This window comes from Trachinotus anak, unplaced genomic scaffold (assembly GCF_046630095.1).
Source record: "Trachinotus anak isolate AG129_WGS33_773 ecotype Australia unplaced genomic scaffold, CSIRO_AGI_Tana_v1 ptg000039l, whole genome shotgun sequence".
Classification (NCBI taxonomy): Eukaryota; Metazoa; Chordata; class Actinopteri; order Carangiformes; family Carangidae; genus Trachinotus; species Trachinotus anak.
The window spans coordinates 2121624-2141109 of NW_027273890.1; the positions used below are offsets into that span (position 1 = coordinate 2121624).

General features: G+C 44.6%; 1 protein-coding gene across 3 annotated transcripts in view; it reads right to left on the reverse strand.

Moving 5' to 3' along the window:
* enox1 (ecto-NOX disulfide-thiol exchanger 1) overlaps positions 1-19486 on the reverse strand; it is an 84298-nt gene that overhangs the window by 14490 nt on the left and 50322 nt on the right. For 2 of the 3 annotated variants that reach the window (XM_071472574.1, XM_071472573.1), the window contains 6 exons: positions 18967-19089; positions 18065-18187; positions 10521-10688; positions 10156-10362; positions 9746-9979; positions 5402-5614 (listed from right to left, as the gene is read on the reverse strand). In XM_071472574.1, coding sequence (XP_071328675.1) covers positions 5402-5614; positions 9746-9979; positions 10156-10362; positions 10521-10688; positions 18065-18187; positions 18967-18976 — 955 coding nt within the window. In that variant the 5' untranslated portion in view covers positions 18977-19089. The remainder of the gene's footprint in view (positions 1-5401; positions 5615-9745; positions 9980-10155; positions 10363-10520; positions 10689-18064; positions 18188-18966; positions 19090-19486) is intronic. The other variant, XM_071472575.1, reaches the window with a different exon arrangement.

A 19486-nucleotide genomic window follows, 5' to 3' on the forward strand; every position in this document is an offset into this window, starting at 1 on the left:
GTTCATGTGTTGATTGATTGCAGTGCGTTGAGCTTCAGGGCCACCGTTCTGTTACTCTGGTTTGGTGCCCAGTATAAAACGCTGTGGCGGTTGCACTTCCTGTTTTGAGAACTACAGCAGTGTTTCATTGTCACTGACTACAACTGGACCAGAATCTGACCGACTGAGCAGCTGATGACACGACGACTGGATGAGGAGTGAAGTGCTCCTGTGGAGGCAGGAAAACTTTTATCTGTAGAATAAATAAAGCAGATGTTATTGTCATGAATCATCTTGACTGAAATTCAAAATAAAACTTTATGTGATTTGTTTGCAAAGGACACAAACAGTGGGTTAAAGAGCAGACTGTAGATAACAAATATAGTCTGTTCTCACTGAATGAAAGAAGACTCATGTGGTTGTGTTGATAGACACTGAAGGAAAATCCTGCTGTGTTTCCCATCAGTGTGGATGATGTGAGTCAGCGCTCACGTTGCAGTAAACACCTCAGCTGTAGAGAGCCAGGGAAGTGAGGACTGGTATAAAACTACAACAACCACCTCTCCCATCAGAAAGACAGCCTGAGGATTACATTGATAAATGGAAATATTGAGTTTCAGTTCAGTCAAACTTGTCAACAGGAGCCACACTTTGTGATGCAATGGTAAGGACGAGCTGGTGACGTAAACAACAGACCGTCTCATTTCAGTTCGGCCTTCATGGTCTACGACGGATACGAAGGGCCGCACCTTCGTAGACGGCCTCTTCTGAGGGATGGGGCCCCTGAACTGGGACACAGCTTTAGCAACTCAAGAAATCAAATGCAGTGGATGGTTATGAAGATGGTCTCAAGTGAAGGAGTGAAGAAGAGTGAGGCGGGTTGGACCAACGCTCAGCTCTCTACATGGTGAGAGAAACATCTCAACACATGAAACACTTTGTCAGGGATCACAATAAACTAACATCTGGTTTCACGTTTTCCTGGACGCAACATGGTCCAAAGTGACAGACATCCAAAAATGAAACCTGCAGAGCAGCTGCAGTGTCTATATGACGACATCTGCACTGTGTGTATCTGACAGCACTGTTTGGAAACTTGCAGATTCTCATCTGCTGCTACTTCTCTGTCATCAACACACAACACAGCCTCACAGACACACACTCATGGCTGCTGACTGTTTACTTTCAGTTAAACTCAGACACAAGTTTGTTTGTAAAGCTACTCCCCTGACAGACACTGTTCAGTGTGAGTCTCTGCAGCAGGAGTAGAGAATGCAAAGTTAGCACAACCTGTAGAACCACAACAGAACCACGTTTACAGGAAACACAGCAGGTTGAAATAAAGCAGAAGGACCCTTTAAGGCTGGTGGCTGCCATCTGGAGTGAGTCATGTGACGAGCAGGTCTCTCTCCTGTCCAGTGCTCTGTACTTACAGCTCATCACCTGCAGATTCACTCCGACTGACTGACAGAGGCAGCATTTATCCAGAATGGACGGTGGCTTTTAGATTAAATACACAATGTGTTGTAGAGTTAAAGGTCCCACATTATATAAAGGTAGATGTCCACGTGTTTGTGATTATAAAGCAGGTCTAGGTTCTATATTAATACTGTGTCACACAGTCACACAGCCTGTATTCAGAAACTGAGCCTTAAAACCAGCTGTCAGGACTTCTGGAACTTTGTGATGTCACAAAAAAGCAGCCAATCAGAAGAGAGACTCAGATCCTCTCTTCTGATTGGCTGACTGACCTGTTGTTACTAGAGCTGCAGAGAGAAGCCTGAGAGAGGAGATGTAAAACTACACTGAGATGGTTTTTGGTTCTTAAAACCACAGCTATATCTTCTGATGGAGATCAACACTTCAGGTAAAACACAGAAGAAGTTAAAATATGGGACCTTTAAACAGTCGTCATGATGTAATTAATTTGTGTTCTCCAGTTACTGTAACAATGAGACTATAAGACCGAAGCTGAAGGTGAAGTTAGAGAAGCCGTTCATTCTGTGTTATCATGCTGCCTTTCAAAGTATTGCTCTGACATTTTATTCGCTGTCACTCAAACTCAAACATTTCCAGCAGTGACATTTTTATTACAAACATACAGCAAAATTCAGCCGTTTCAAAGAACACCTGTCTGCTCACTGTGCTCAGGACTTTCTCTGACGCAGATCAACAGAAACACGAACCAGACTGAGGCCATACCTGCACCATACTCACCCCTGTCAGCCACGGCCGCCGGCAGACTCACAGACTCACAGACTCAGACTCACAGACTCACAGACTCAGACTCAGAGACTCACAGACTCACAGACTCAGAGACTCAGAGACTCAGAGACTCAGACTCAGAGACTCACAGACTCAGAGACTCATTCACATGTTCACATGCAGAGTGAGCTGATGCCAAACATCCTGTTTGTTCTGAGTGAGCTGCCTCTTTACATCTGCATTTAGTCATATACACACTCTGTGAATTCAGCCACCTTTGCATCTTTACATCTACACTCCTTTAGCTCAGCTGGTTCTGGCTCCATGTGCCTTCATTTACACACACACAGGTGTCCCAGAGTGATCTGGTTTTGGAGTCATATCCTGGACTCAGAAATCCAGATGAGCCCTTATCCTAGTTTTGAGAAACCTGAATACACTAACAGGGGCTGGGATAGAAAGAGGCAGCGTCAGGACACACAGGGTTAAAAACACCAAACTACAGGACACTTACTGTTATTTCTATTATTTTCTACCATTATTCATTTATTGTGGGCTGTTCAGCATGCACTGTGACAGACACCTGACAAACACAGTCTGTATCATCTTATACAGAGAAAAATCAATAACAGAGAAACATGGTGTAGAAATAAATGTGAAGCATGAAATGATACAGTGATGTGAGCTCAATGTTCAGTTACTCAACCTAATCTGTCTCAACTGGAATATATTGTACATATTATATTTTACTTTATCATTATCGTTATCATTGCTTTAGTTAATGAGTGATGAGCCTGACTTGTTGGTCCTGTTCTCCTGAGACTCCCGAGAGAGTGAATAAAGCTGGGTTTTCTCTTCTCGCAATATCACTCCAGTTAAATCTGACAATGGATTTCCAGCATCTGATAAATGTTGGGACAGTGATTTCGATTGCATCACCACAGCAGCTGTTGTATTATTCAATTGAATGTGACAAGAGGGTCTAGTGCAGGTAATGACAGAAAGGCAAACTCCTTATATCTGGCAGCGGCCACGAAGCAGGGGTTTTGGGAGCTGGTAGTCTGCAGTGTTTTTGGATGTAATGTAACTTCTCTGCAAATCTTACTTCTGTGAAATAATGCTTTGTTGAATAATCTGACAAACCAACTCATGTGAGTTTATAAATGTTTCAAAATTCAGGTTAATGCTAATGTTAAAAACACTGCTAGTGTCTTCTTAAAAAAGTCACTTTATTGATGGTTTCTTCTCATGTGATGGTCTCTTATGGTTTAGATTTTTTTTTAACTTTTCTTTTTTTTTTTACTGTGAAGCACTTTGTAACTGCGTCTTGAAATGCACATTAATAGACGTAAAACATTTTCATGACACAGAATCAGATTTGTCTCTCAGCAAAATAACACGCACACAAATAACTAACCCACTCATTTACATCACGCCTCAGCATGTTTTCATGATTCCTGCTCTTAATAGAGAGGAAAGCCAAGGCCTGATCCAGGTTTCACAGGTGCATCAAGCAGCCAATGCACACACGATGCATGAGTCCTGTGTTTTGTCCATCTCAACCTGTATATCACCTCATCTGACTTCTCATTCGCTCCTGTCATAATTACTACACCCACTAGAGGTCGCCTCACAACAAAACGTAACTCTGGGTCGTTATAAGCTGCTGCACAGACGAACTGTGGGGAGACAGTCTGCGTTAAAAACAGCAGCTGTGGTCATGAGTCGTCATGTGTCGGCGTTTCCTGAAGCCCAGCTGTGGAAAGGTCAGAGCGCCGTCACACCGCTGACTCTGTGTGACTGACCTAATCACCAGTTCACAGTAAGCTGAAGATAATGGAGCTGATGGTGAGACGGATGGGGGAGTGTTGTCATGGAGACTGGGCCAAGATCCTCGCAGAGTAAATGACTTGCAGGCTTTAAAGAGGCTTCACGGTCTGCACCTCCACAATCTGTGACTGCACCACACCCTGCAGCAGAGCGAGGGCTGCAATCAGGAGGGCTGTGAGCTGTGAGCTGTGAGCTGGATAGATGTGTGGTGATGGGGATAACACCAGTCAGTCTGTCACATTTTAAAATATCCCCAAATAATATCCACAGCATTGGCACATAATATGAATTTTAGTGCTGCTTCAGGTCTAGAATATGAAAAACACTATTTTTGTCCATAACATTGGCCCAAGGTTCAGCACCCTTTTGACTAGTGATAAAGATCAGTCTACAGCTCCTCATTTCATTATGTATTGCCTTGAGTTGTCATGACCTATGACCTCTCAATATTATATACTGTCATCTCTTGTGGTTTAGAGTTTTACTATTATACAACTGCAGCTTCATTATACTCTCACTTGTCAGTTTAGACGTCTAACTTGTTCAATCTAATATAAGAGTCATGCAGTGAACTGTATAAAGCAGTGGTTCCCAACCTTTAACAAGTCATGGCCCACTTGAAAATCTCTAAAATGTCGGCGGCCCACGTCCGGTCCCATAACAATATAATATAGTAAAGGCCATATGATTCCTTCTCAGAGCACTTTCTATTTTAATATTAACACTTGAACATTCAGGACTGAACTGACGCCAGGGGAAGCTCAATTTTTCTTTTTTGTTTGATGGGGAGAAGTTACTATCATCGGCTTGTCACAGTGATAATCCTAAATACAAGAAAAAAAAACAACAATGAAACGTCAAAAATAATTTAATTTACAAATATTTAAAGACATTATTTATATTTTATTTATGGTATAGAGAGCTTAGTTGGTGTGTTACACAGAACCTGTGTAGGCTTCATTGTAAACTGTTTGGAAAAGGGTGGACGCTTTAAAAAAAATACTTGGCAGGTGATTGGATGAACCATCTGTCTATCATGTGACACGGGACAGTGCTGGAGAGGAAGGGCAACACAACAACAAGCTGCAATCTGGGGAGCTTTGAAAGCTAGTTAGCATGTCGGTATACGATTCATAAATAAATTGTTCATAAAATGCCCTCCGAGATAAAGTTTTTATTTACAGAATATTGTTATAATATATTTGTCTTTCCTTTGTCTGTGTTTATTTCACACTGGTGTTGCTCATTAACCAGCACACAGCATTATGAACCATGAAACAGGCTGGACTTACCTGAGTAACTGCACAGTCACAGTTTTTAAGGTGAGGATTTCTGTCAGCCTGGAAACATCTGTCTGCACGTGTCTGAAATAATGAAGGCTCCTTACACTGTGTTAAAATGGCCAGCAGGGCGTTCTTGAAGGCCTCTTTGGCACGCTCCATCTCCTCCTCATGCTGCGCCTTCTCGCTCATCAGGCGGCGAACGTGGCTGTTGGCCGACTGGATCATGGAGTAGAAGTGGTTGGCGGTCCGGCGGTTGACCTCGCCGCGGTCAATCCAGGTGAACAGCACTGCCGTGGCCTCGCTGAACTTGTGGTCCTCTGTGAGGGAAAGTTACACAGGAAGACAGCTCACAGTGAAGTAATGTTACAGTTTATTGATCAATGATTCAAAGATTAGGACAAAATGACCTGATCTCTACATGTGTCTGTTGGAGCTCTGCTACAGGAAACAAGCTTGTGTTCTGTTTTCATTATCAGCACTGATAGCTAAACCTCGACTTCCATTCTTAACGATACTCTTTTCAAAACCAGTTTGATCAAATCCATTTTTAGGAAAAACTAAATTACAATACACATTATGGTTCAAATTATACTTAAGTTTTATTTTAAAACATTTCTTCACACACTCAAATGTAAACAGCCATCCTTCCATTTTCTATGGGGCTAGAGCCAGTCCCAGCTGATCCCAATCCCAATCCCACCCTGGACAAGTCACGTAAACAGCCAATCACCGGAAATATTAGATCTTGGTCTAAGCATGCTGCGTGCTGATTGGCTCACTGACACTGATGACATTTACTTATTTACTCCAAAGGTATTGAAATTTGATATGAAATGAGAAAGTGTATTTCAGTCCTGGATATTATCCAGCCCTACTTGTCTCCATTATGAAAATGTCTTTATTTTTTAAAGCCAGCTGTTACATAAAAGAAAGATTTTAACTAAATCCCAACTATAACTGCAAATGTGGCCCCAGGAGTAGAAGTCCCTTTAATTTTTCCCAAAGATGATGTTGTGTGACTCAGAGTTGGAGCTTTTCTACAGCTTGGACAGACATGAAACTCTCCATCAGTACAAAAGACGAATAACTTGATGAAGAGTTGAAGGTACGAGCCTGTGGACATCTTCAACTTCAAGGGTGGAGTTAACCACGACCCCCAAGGTGCATTTTGGAAAGAAACATCCAATCACATGTCTCTGATGGGCGGAAACTAAAGACTGCTGAGTAAACTGATTTTACAGTCTGCAGCTTATATTAATTCCCTTTCATCCAGTGATGGAGCAGCTTGTATTTGCTGCGTCTCTGACTGGAGACTGAGGTCCAGGAAGTTACTGATCCAGATTTGTCAAATTGGTCCTTTAAAATGTCCAGTGTTAGGCATTCATTTGTCCCACCTACTTTTAAGCTTCAATTGAAATGCAGAGTCCCTCCCCAGCATCTTTGTTTTTTTTTTTTTGAGACTTCACACCAGATGGTGACAGAGGAGTGTGCTGCGAGAGCCGTTTCATGGGACCTTTAATGTTCAGTTGGGCTAAACAAACAACAGAGCAGCTAGCGAGGATTAAAATCCTCCTCTTGGGGCGTTCGCTGTTCATGGCTCTGTGAATTATGACATAGCCACTGAACACAAAAGGCATTTTTGATTTTCAACTTTTCAACCAAAACCACGAGCTGCATTCATTCTCAGTCATAAAAAGTGCAGAGCCTCTGCGGGCCTCCTTCGAGTGCGTTCTCCTCCATTTGAATAATAATTGAACGGTGCTGTGGAGTCACGGACGGCGGCAGAACAGAGTGAATTAGAGAGCATTTAATGAGCTCAATACCCACTGCAACACAACCTGTAAGAAGACACTTTTCCCCGCTCTGATAAAGCCCCATTCATACACAGCAGCAGATTACAGTCACATTACAGCGAGCACAATGAGGCGCTGCTGAACGGGGATGACTGAGGGAATAATGGAAATTTATTTCCCCTGCTGTTTGAGGTGAAGAATGAATTCAAAAAGGTTATTCAGAGAGAAAACATGCTTGTTTATGTTAGGTATTAGATGGTGGATGGGAGACTGCGACAGAGGTTTGGGTTTTGTGGTTAAACTGGAGATGCAGAAGCAAATCTCAACAACATGGAGGAGGAGAGAGAAGGACAGAAAACAGGGGAGGATATGAAGTAATGAGGTAACTGCTAGTGTTGGAAAATACATAGTTAAAGATTATAAGGAGGTTATGTGTGTAATTTATTGGTAAGCCGCAACAAACAGTGATGTTTTAGGCCCAACAAAGCAGTCACCGCCCTCAACCACGCCCCAAGCCCCGCCCACCCGGACCCACCATCCAACCTTGCAGTGTTTACCTGAAATCTGCTATGGTTTTATAGGATCACTCCGACGCACTCTCAATCGCACTAATAGCAGCTTATTAGTGCACTAATAAGCTGCTAACATTAGCTAACAGCTAATGTTAGCAGCTAGGCTAAAGGACTTCGTGAGACAGGCCACAGTGCAGGGTGGTCTAACTTGTTCAATGCATTGATATACTGAGTGTGTAATCATCTTCATGTGGCTGTTGAAATTTCTGTTTTAGTGTCACATATTCAGGTTGACCTCTGACCTTTAATCTTCCTTGTGCAGGGCCATAAATCTGACACATTCTTGCTGCTTTAATGAGAAACTGAAGGTTATGACTTGTTTCATTATGTATTTCATTTTATCTAATTATTGGGAAAGAGCAGAAACAGCTGGAGTGTACACAGAGACTGCAGCTGGAACAGAGAGCTCCACAAACTGTGTCTGATCCTGTTCATCCCCTTTTCAAACAATTCAATAAACTGTCCTCAGGAAGACGCTGAAGAACATTTACAGGAAGTCCTTTATACCAAATGAAATACCTTTGTTGAACTCATGAACATCATTCACAATGGAATCATGTTTGTATTATTATTTTTATTATTATTATTATTATTTGTTGTAATGGACCTTTTACAATATCATGCATGTTTAAGGTATTTTATTTTGGAAAATGACACCACTGTACTGTACTGAAGGAACAAGAGTTACTGACTAATGAGCAGTTTGCTGGATTTGATTGAGATTAAATCACAGTAAACAGTAAAGGTGACAGTGAAGCCTTTACTGTGAATATGGAGCATTTCCAGTGGTGGAGATAAGAATCAGCCTCAGCAGAGCAGAGGGAACATCGAGGAGGAGGAGGAGGAGGAGGAGGAAGAGTGACCTTCACACTCCTCCACAACAACATCCCTCATCACTCGCCTCTCGCTCATCCACCCCCCCGTCACTTCACTCCCACGTCTCATCTCTCGCTGTCAAATCCCTCCTCCTTATTGTACAGACAGATCATGAGATTTATCATCATGATAAAACTGGTGGTTAAAAATAGAAGAGCTATGTAAACCTCTGTATACGAACCACAGACAGATATCGTGTCTGTGTCTTCACTACAAACAGCTCTGTGCTTCACAGGTTCATCTGTGGAGTCTTTTTTAGGAGAATATCAGCTGTGAACAGAAACTGATTCAGTGAAATCAAGCTTTCTCAGCCCTGAGTTGTGTCTGCAGGTTTTCCTGTCAGGATGCAGACAGCTCCAACAACCTTCACTGATGAGGTAGGTCAGCCTGTGTGGAGCCTGAGAGGTCAAACCCAGGGCAAAAACCCTCTGAAGCACTTGCAAATTGAAGAAGACATTCAGGTGAACTCTCCTCATCAGGACTGTGGTAGCTGGACTATAGAAGAGCTAGGTGTGTAGTGTGATGGCTGCTGAGTAAAGTTTGCAGCAGGTTTTACCAGCTTCAGACACAGTCTCCTGCTGCAGTGGACATTTGTATGAATCTGCATCCTCCTCTGAACAGCAACGCTCTAAAATACATATTGCATGAGAACAAACAGTGCTGCTGGAGGGATCGTTCAGCACATAAACAGAAGCACCTAAAAAAGTGAGCTGCACATCCTCAGTAAATATCCACCAGAGCTGTTCTAATGCATCTGTTCAGCTGATGAGTCAGTGACGCTCCTTCAGAATCACACAGAACAACAACATACTACAACTGCACAGACACCTGCAGACACGGTCTGTTCATCATCTTCAATACGTTGCTCTGCAGCTCTCCTGTGCTGCCACAGTGTGCGACGGCTTCACACTGTTGCACACAAACAGCTGTTTGTCTCAGTCTCTTCACGGAAGTTACAAACCAGGAACATCAATAATTGTGCAGGTTCCTGTGTGATTCATTTGCTCCTGTTATTATTAGCCATCGCAGCAGGTGATCTGCAGCGCTGCACAGGAGATTACACACACACACACACACACACACACACAGAGCGACAGATGTGTGACCAGTCAGCGCCTGCAGCAGCAGTTGATTCTTTAATCTTTATAATCTGTTGTCATGGTTCAGTCTGTGTTGGGGCGGTGACCCCGGCGTTGACCCAGCTCACCTTTCAGTCTGTCTGCCAACAGTGCCGCCTCATGTTCAGAGTAGTGCACGATGGGAGGGGGTGACGGCGGCCGCAGGCGGTCCTCGTGGACCTTGCGGCGATGTCTCTCCTCCCTGGCCAGGAGGCGCTGCTTACACTCCCACTCGTACAGGTCGTCTCGGGCCTGGGCGAAGTCCACGTGGATCCTCCCCGAGTCCTTCTTATCAGTGCTGGATCCAATACGCATCCGATACCCTGGAGGACAGGAAATGATGGTGTCACTGTCACTGTGGTGTTTGACAGCTGGGACATTTTTACGGTCTGTCCTCAGGAGGTCGTGTGCTCAGATCAGTTATGACTGTGGCTCACCTCAGGCAGCGTCTCTGTGTGTGTCTGTGTGTGTGTGTGTGTGTGTGTTTCACTCTGCTCACCTGACAGGTAAATAGCCTTGTCCACCATGAACTCCTCGCTGAAGCGGATGTGGCAGAAGTTCTTCTTGCTCTTGCGGATGGCGGTGATCTCCCCGCACTGGTCGAACACCTCCCTGATGATCTCCTCTGTGGCGTTCTCTGGCAAACCTCCCACAAACACCGTCTTGCAGCCGGGGGGGCGCTCACGTGTGGATGGAGGGGGCAGGTCTGGAGCACAGTGATATCATCATCATCATCATCATCATCATCATCATCATCCTTATCCTGTTCCTGACAGACAGTGTTTACTAGAACATAAAGGAGAGAGTGTGTGTGTGTGTGTGTGTGTGTGTGTGTGTGTGTGTGTGTGTGTGTGTGTGTCTCACTGGGGTTCTGAGGGAACAGGGTGCAGCTCTTGCAGTGGATGATCTCCTTGATGACCGGCATGTCGGGGGGTACGGGCGGTGGAGGGACCAGGCTGATGCCCGCCATCATGGGGTTTATGGGTGCGATGAGGCCCAGGCCGGGGTCAAACCTCTGGATACACAGAGAGTCTGAGGACACACAACGACACAACAGTTAACACAACTGAAAGACCGACAGCCTGCGTGATTCTTATCTGTGCTTTGTTGTTTGTTTGTGTTTGTTGTGTGATGATGTCAGTCCACCAGCTTTGGTCCAGAACCAGAGTCTGGTTCCCAGAGGATGAATCCTCCTGGCTGAGGTCGAATAAATGTGACTTTTAATCTCAGGAAAAGACTAAATCACAACAATTAACACTAATGCTAACATGCTAAACTAACATGGTATAAACATACACCTGCTACATGTTAGCATGCTGCATGAAGCTGCAGGCACAGACTCTGAGTCTGATCTGTTGTAAACATCATGGCGTTTGGGGTTTTGAAAATCATTTTAGCTTCGTGTGAGACCGGATCCACCTTCACAGTTTCACAGCTCCAGGTCTCAAACCTTCCTTATAAATGATGATGATCCTCGCTCACATTTCCTTTCTAAATTTTCTACCTTTGTAACATAAAACTTCTCTAAAACCATTTCCACCATGATCTGGACCCTGAGGTGAATCTGTGGCCTCATCAGCTGATTATGGATCCTCCAAAACACCGTTGGAGGGAAACTCTAAACGCTGCAGATGAATAGAGATAAATAACATAATATACTGTAATCTAGATATAATGAAAAGAGAGTGGGACAGAGATCATGACCGACTGGATTATAGTTTTATTAGTAAATCATTAGACAATCAGGCACCTTGTTTGACATCAGTGTGAAGTGATCTGAGGCTTTTACAGGAAACAACACAAAGTCTGTTGAGTCTGAGAAATGGTACAGAAACAAAAACCAGCGTCTGAACTGTGTTTGATTAAAAAAGGCTCAGTTAGATATGTGTGAGGTACGGACATGTCATTACCTTCAGAGTGGTGCTGCCTTCATGTTCTCCAGTACTCAGTACTCTTATTACCAGTACCAACAGTAGGTAACTTTAAGGTACTTGTGCTTTATGGCAATGTTTATATTTTACACCATTTTGAAAATATTGTATTTTTACTGCACTACTTGTGTACTTTTACTGTGTATTTCTTGTGTACTTGTAGGTTACTTCGGACCTTTTAATGGAGTTTTTCTTTACTTAAAGTAAAAGACAGGAGGACGTCTTCCACTGCAGGTAAAGGTTAATGGACCGCACTTATATAACACACTCACACACGCCGATGGAACATTAGGGGCAGTTTACTGTCTTACCCAAGGACACTTTGACACACAGACGGGAGGAGTTTGAACAGGGTTCGAACCACCGACCCTCTGATTCGTGGACCCAGGTCAGCACCAACATTTTCCCTCTGGTAAGGATACTCCAGTTTTTGTAAGTGCAGGTGAAACAGACCATTTTGTGTCTGAACAAGTTGTTACACAAATATGTGCGTCTGCTGTGTGAGGTTCAGAGTGTGACCTAGTTCAGCTGGTAAAAGCTTCTTTCTACTCGCTGCTCTAAAAACCTTGAAATGAGCTGCACAGATTCAGACAGGAAATCCATACAGATTAATTACCATTAAATTACCCCTCCACAATTTTGTCGCCCTTTTCCTAAATAATGTCTGAGCCATAATGGAACCACTGTTATTGTCTTTTTGATTTTTTCCTTTCCAGACTCGCTCAGCTTCCTCTGAGGTCCCAAATTATCTATTCATACAACTGCAGTTCCTCTAATGACCACTAGAGTCCAGCAGTGAGTCAGTCCCCAGAGACTTCCATGTTCAAATGTCCAACTTTACAGCAGAAAGAAACATGTTTACAGCCTGGTACAGAAACTGTTCTGGTCTCTAGAGATCATTTCCTCCTTCGTGACACCTGTACGGCTGAATTTTATAGAACTCACCTGTTTACATTTTACTAAGGGCTAAATTGATGGAGAATTAAGGGCGTGGCCTGTTTGAAAGACAGTTGTCAGCTCGATGCTACCTCAGCTAATTCAAGTCACTGAACGCGACCTCTCTGTGTTTGTGGTGTGATATAACTTGAGGACTTGAGACGTGAAGTTGAGTGAAATCCTAGTATTATTTTATTTACATGTTAGCACTAATTAGCAGGTATCAATTTCTGCCAAATGTCCCTTATTGTCATTCCAGACTTGTTAGCTCAGCTTGTTAACTAGCTAACTAGCAAGATACTCAGCTGTGATAACGATGCTAACGGGGTGTATATTACCACAATTATTAAACCAGCATGCACCGAAGTCTTGGCTCCACAGATGCTACACCTCTTTGAACATTTTTGAGTTAGCGGGAAGTTCGGCGGAGTTGGCCACTGCAAGATGATATGTTCATCTTTAACAGTCATGAATTTGGCATCAAGGAAGAAAAGGCTGTGAAACTGTGGTTCCATTATATCAAAATACAGAAAACCCACAAGGGAAGAAAAGGAGCCAAAAAGCAGAAGAGAGAAATAAAGCCTCACTATCTGGAAGAAAACACAGATAAGAGAAGACAAAATGGAGACTGGATCCGAGTGAAAAGAGAAGAAAATATCATCTGGAGTCTGCTAATGGGAAACGTAGAAGAGGGGAGAGAGGCTTGGTGAGGGGGGGGGGGGGGAGGGGGGGGGGGGGGGGGGGGGGGGGGGGTCTGTTCTCCAGGACAAAGAGAAAGTGAGGAAGAAGGGGGAAGATAAACAGTGAGAGGACAGAGGCGACAGGAGCAATGTTTCAGCTGTCTGGGTGAAAATAGAGCGAGCAGGTTGGAGGAGGGCGGTGCAGTGTCGCATGTTCCTATCTTCAGCGCTGCAATAACAAGAGAGCAGGAGGAACAACGTCAGCACAACCCCCCCACCCCCCACCCACAACCCCCTCTGCTGCCCACGCAGCCACAACACCAGGGAGAACGGAGTGATTCAAATTACACACAGGATGTCACACAAGCAGAGGACAAATGTCCCTTATTGTCATTTCACTGAAATAAATGTTTCTGCTGCTGCTCAGTGTGGAGGACCCAGAGAAGGGGCCGCATCCTTCGGAGGTCGTGGTCTACAAGGGTGTAGCCCTTCGTAGCCGTCGTAAACGGCAAAGGCTGAACCGAAATGAGATGGTCTGGCCTGCGGTGGATTTTGAGTCACCAGCTGTGCCCACACTTACTGTTGTGCACCGGTTACAGAAATACCAGTGCACAATGGATTACACTTTTTGGGATAGGTTGGGTCACGAAGGACCCACCTGTTGTATCCTTCACTGACCAGGAAAAGAAGGATGCATTTTAAGGAGCCTAGTCGCACTCTGCGGCGTCTGAAGGATGTGGCCAAAGCTGCTGAGTCTTCACCTGAGACCATCAGCTCACAGGGAGGTTTTTTTGAGGCTTTTCACATTTCCAGTTTGTTTTAGACAAATCTGTGGGTTTTCATCACGTCGATCGTGTCCTCGCTTTGTTCTTGGTTTGTGCTTTGTCACTGCACAAGAAGATTATCAGTGGGAAAAACATCAAACCACAGGAAACATGGTGCTTCACATTTTTACAGTGGTCTCTGAATAATTCCAATTTTTCATGTTGGAAATGTTTGGAGATATCAAACTCTTTTAGATGGACTGACCTGAGCTTTAGCAAAGCATGTTCTCCAGAGGATGAATCATCTGTAAATATGGTTGTTTTCGGCTTGGATTAAAAACAATGACAGTGGTTGTACAAGAGCAAGTCAAATAAACTAGTTCGTATAACATGTTATACAACCGCTCTGCAAGGCTCTGGACAGCCACAGTAACAGACAGTGATGCTTCCACCATCTGAATATGGGAGAAACACCAGAACCTGGTGAAGAGATTATATCTCATCTGGCTGGGGGACACCCTGAAAATGCTGCTGGGGAGGGGGATGCCTGGACCGTGATTACCCTGCTGCACTGTGACCCCAAAATGGATGGATCTACCTTCAGTGTGAGTTCCTGGACTGAACTTTTGTCCTCTTTTTATATATAAAATAAATGGTCTTTAAGCAGGTCTTCTGTGGTTGTCACAATCTCAGCGATTCCTAACATATTGTCATTTTCGCCCAGCATTAGGGAACAAAAGGGGCTCTGAACTAAACAGCTATAAAACACTTCCTGCACAGAGTTCTGTTGGCAAAAATAAAGAAGCCCCACACTCTTTACTGGAGATAAAAGGGAAAATACACTTGGAGAGATAATCTCCCATAAATCAGAGCGTCTGCAGCCAGGACGCATTCACAGATTCTTCAGGTCTTGGGAAAACTCATTAAAGCGTCGTCTGCGATAACCCCCACAGGTAAATTATAAGTCTTTGTGCCACACATTCATCATAATCACATAAGGCTGCTTTTGCTCACAGCTTTTTCTCCCAGAGCCAAAATGATTGGAGCCAGGTTCATTTTTCTGGCTCGGAGCTCTGCTGCAGCTGCCAGCGACAGAAACAGAGGAAGACAGAGGACGAAATGTGGAGGAGAAATAAAACACACACGGAGGAGAAAAACGTAAACCAGAGCCACGGCAGGGAGAAGAGGAAAAGAGTGTTAATGCCTTTAATTGTAATTATTTTATGACTGTTTTACACCAGAACCGTGAAGAAGAGCTGCATCAGCCTCTTTGGGAAACATCTGGCTGCGATTACTCTCAAGGTGAGAAGACACACCCACCATACATAAGTCAGGGTTAAAACTGAAAACTGATCCTAATTCTAATCTTGACCCAAATCAAAATCAACCCTTAAAGAATCGTGAGCAGATTAATCCACAAATTTCCAGTTTCTGAGTTTACCTCAAATTTGAGGTACTTGTTCTTTAGTAGAGAGTATTTCCTCCCGGTCTGTAAGTACCTCCTGATGGTGGTCAGAGGGGGGTCAAACCAGGAACCAGAAACGGGGTGATGGGGGTCCAACCCTCAGCGAGGCCAACAGAGGCTGTCCTGTCTGGTCGGGACCAGCAGAGAAGTGACTATGTCAGAGTCTCCATCCAGACCAGTGTCCACAGTCAAGAGCCTGCAGGAGCATCAGAACTGGACCATGGAGCTATGGGAGGAGGTCTCCTGGTCTGATGAGTCCTGTTGTTGTGCACATCATGTGTACAGCCCGGTACTGTGCACTGTTTACCTGGGGAAGTAATGCACCAGGAGGCACTGTGGGAAGAAGACCAGGTGGTGGAGGGAGGTGATGCCCTGGACCATGTTCTGCTGGGGAACCCTGGGTCCAGGTCTTCATGTGGAGGTCAGTTTGAAACCTGGGTCAACATTGCTGCAGAGCAGGTTCACCCCTTCATGGCCTCTTTCAGCCCTGCTGTACAGCACACGCTGTTCAGGATGAGAGAGAGTTCAGGGTGTTGTCCTGGACTCCAGATTCCCCAGATCTCAATCTGTGGGATGTTCTGGAAAAAGTCTGATCCACATCAGCTCCACCTCATAACAGACTTAAAGAATCTGCTGCTGCTGGACCAGGCACCACAGGGACCTGCAGAGGTCTGCAGAGGTGGCAACGGAGGACCAACCGATTTTGGTTGAACTGACCCTTTAACGTGCACGCGCGCGCGCACACACACACACACACACACACACACTCAGATTCTCTTTGTCTCAGCGTTTCATTATCTAAATGCTCCCACATGTGATTTAAAGAGGGAGGAGAGCTGCAGCTGTTGCCAGAGGTGGAGTCTCCTCAGCATCAGATCACCACTGTAATAATATCATGTCATCATTTTAATATTTCCTCTGAGGTCCAGTGGAAGTAGTTTGCTCTGTTGCTGTCTGTCCCTCACAGCAGCTTCTTTGCTCATCACAGCTCCTCTCAGTTAGATCCATGCATTCAATTATTCTGGGCTTAACGCAAAAAAACCCCTCAACAAATCTCCCTGCATGCTCATTTAATAAACCCCCACAATGCAGCACTTATACAATGACGAACCCTTTATATAGCAGAAAGACACACAACCAGGAAGCTCAGACAAATCCCCACGTCTCAAAAAAACAATTTCATAAACAGATTCCAAGGTGAAATGAAGCCCAGAGAGAAATGAAACAGAGGGACAACAGGCTGAGCTTAGTGTAGTTTTTGTTAAATAACAACTGAGGCCGGTGTTGGCGTACAGCCGTACTGTCCTGTACACACTGCTGAGCAAATGATGGAGCTCAGTGGCTGCATACAGTTCTCAGTTTACATTAGCCTCCCCAGGACAGTTTGAGGTGATGTGGTTTAGATGTGAGGAAGAGAACAGAAGATCATCACATCCAGATGTTGGAGGCTCTGTTGAGCTGTTTTCTAGCTGCAGCAAAGTGTCGCAGTTTGAGCTCTGGGAAAATCTGTCTGCTACATCTCACACACTCCAACACACACTCCAGCACACACTCCAACACACACTCATACACACACACACACACACACACTCAGCCTTTACCAGCACAAAGCAATCAGCTGTGCCCAACCTAGGGGTTGTGCCCCTCTAGAGGGTCACCAGATAGACCTGAGGGGTTGTCACATGATGGGAGAGGAAAGACACAAAGTCCTGATACACACTTTATAAAAAAGGTTATGTTGTTACTGCTACATAGACTGTAAATAAAGATGGCCGTAGCGTAGAGCAGTTTTGAAGCGCAGAGTGAGCTGCTCCACCGTCGCCATCTTGGCAGTTCACATTAAAAGTTTTCCACTGGTGAACCAGCAGGACGCTTTTATTGTGAAGAAGTTTGTCACAGAGTTATTGGTTCAGGTAAACGACTTTACCTCATTGTTGTTGGCTGATCCCAGGTCTTTGTGTCTCAGTGTGCCTAAACTCAGACACTTGTTTGTTCTAAATCAAACATTTTAATCACATGTCTTTTTTTTTTTTTACGAAGTTGAAACGTGATCCAATCTTCCATCTCATCTTATCACTTGTGTGGACTGTGCTGCTCATCACACTATCTCACCTGACTTCCTAAAGTATTTCTGGCAGAATAATTAGTCCAATATAGACTGGAGTAGTGGGGAACTTCAACATCTTGTGGATGAAATGAATGGTACAAAAACATATACAAAATGTTTTAAAAAATATATATATATTTTATGAAAAAAAAAGTCTTATATTTTTTTTAATCTGTGAAAACAAATTACCTCTGAGAGACAAGTCAGTCATTTTGTTTTTGTTTGTTTGTTATAGTTTTTTCCTAAATTAGAACAAAGTCCCGTGCCTCTCAGGGTTTCCACATCTTGGCTGTTGATCAAAGAGAAAATTCTAAATGAACATCCCTACTTTATTTCCTGGAGACTTTCCCCAACCACTAACCCTGACCGGCTCATCCTAACCGCCCCTCCCCACCTTACGACCACTGCTTCCTCTGCTGTCCTCACATGTAACGAGGGTCTGTGATACTCGGAAAAGGGTTGGGGGTTGGGGGTTGGGGGTGTAAAGAGTGTGTAAAGATAAAAGATGTTAAAAACAGACTGTACCTGAAACCAGCTGCTGCCCACTGATGCCCACGGGCATGATACCCAGGTTGTTCATGGCCGTGGCCCAGGCTCCGTGATCGGTGACAGGGACGCCCAGGTGGTTCTGCTCAACACCATCAGCTGCTACACCGGAGACCAGCAGACACACATCAGAGACAAAGAGGAGGGGGGAGCATGACAAAAGAGACTGATGTCAAAGACTGGGGGGGGGGGGGGGTTAATTAAGCTTCCTCCCACCCTCACTCCTCCATCCTCCAAACCCTAAACTGATCCACCATCATCGAGGATGTTTCCAATCACTTAGAGGTGTCTCAGAGGATTCACGGGTCAGTGTGGTTTTTCACATCACTGTGGAAACAGCTTCAGTGTAATATTAATAACATGGTGTGGTTAATGGATTAGACAGGGACGACGGCACCGACCACAGTTGTTCATCTTTAAATGAATTCAGCTGCAGCTGCAAGGTCACAGTCATCATCATTAGTCCTGTGATATGATCCAGAGACTGATTAACGTTAACGTGAGCGATAACACCCGGCTGACGGCCGACACACAGGGAGGGTTCCCTCCCCCTCCTCCTCCTAACATCAGCTGATTTACACATTTAAAATTAGGTTTGTGTGTTTCTCTCTGAGAAGCTGCTCATGAAGCTGATGGTCGTTACAGAAGTGACTCTGCTACTGGTGCATTCATTTAAAACCAGCATCCAGTTAAACCCTCCAGCCAATCAGCATCCAGAAGTTTCAGTAATAAACATATTCTAACTGTGTCACTGTGGATCTATCAAGAGCCACATTAGCAGAATGGAAAGCACACTGGGTTCTGATGCTACTGAGGCGGCAGCGTCTCCTCTGGAACGTGGGATTATAATCTGAAGATGGGATTGTAATATTGTTCTGTACCACTGGCCATAGCAGGAGGTCTCTTCTCTCCTCTCTCTGCACTCCTCTCATCAGATCCTTCCTCTGGCTGACGGAGGGATGGACTGATGGCCTCATCCAGTCAGAGCAATGACCACACTCCACCTGTGGAGGAAAAAAAAAGGAAGTTAAGAGTTAAGACGACGGCAGAGTCGGAGAAAATAAAATCCTTGAGAACGACGATGAATCATCGAGTAAAGAGCTGACGCAAAGCCCAGTCTTTAGGTAATTAAGAAGAAATGTTGGGAAAGCTACTTAACACACACACACGCACGCACACACACACGCGCGCGCACACACACTTGAGGGCTGGCATCTCGCTCATTACCAGTTTCCCGCCCCTGTGCTGAGCCGAGCTGTCAAAGCCACATGGAAAACATCACAGGGACAAACTGACAGCGCTCGGTGGTCTGAAATCCCTCAGTTCTGTCTGACAGGCCACAGCTCAGCTGCACCCACATCACTGATTCACAGAGGTCGAACCAGGACACAGCACTGCTGC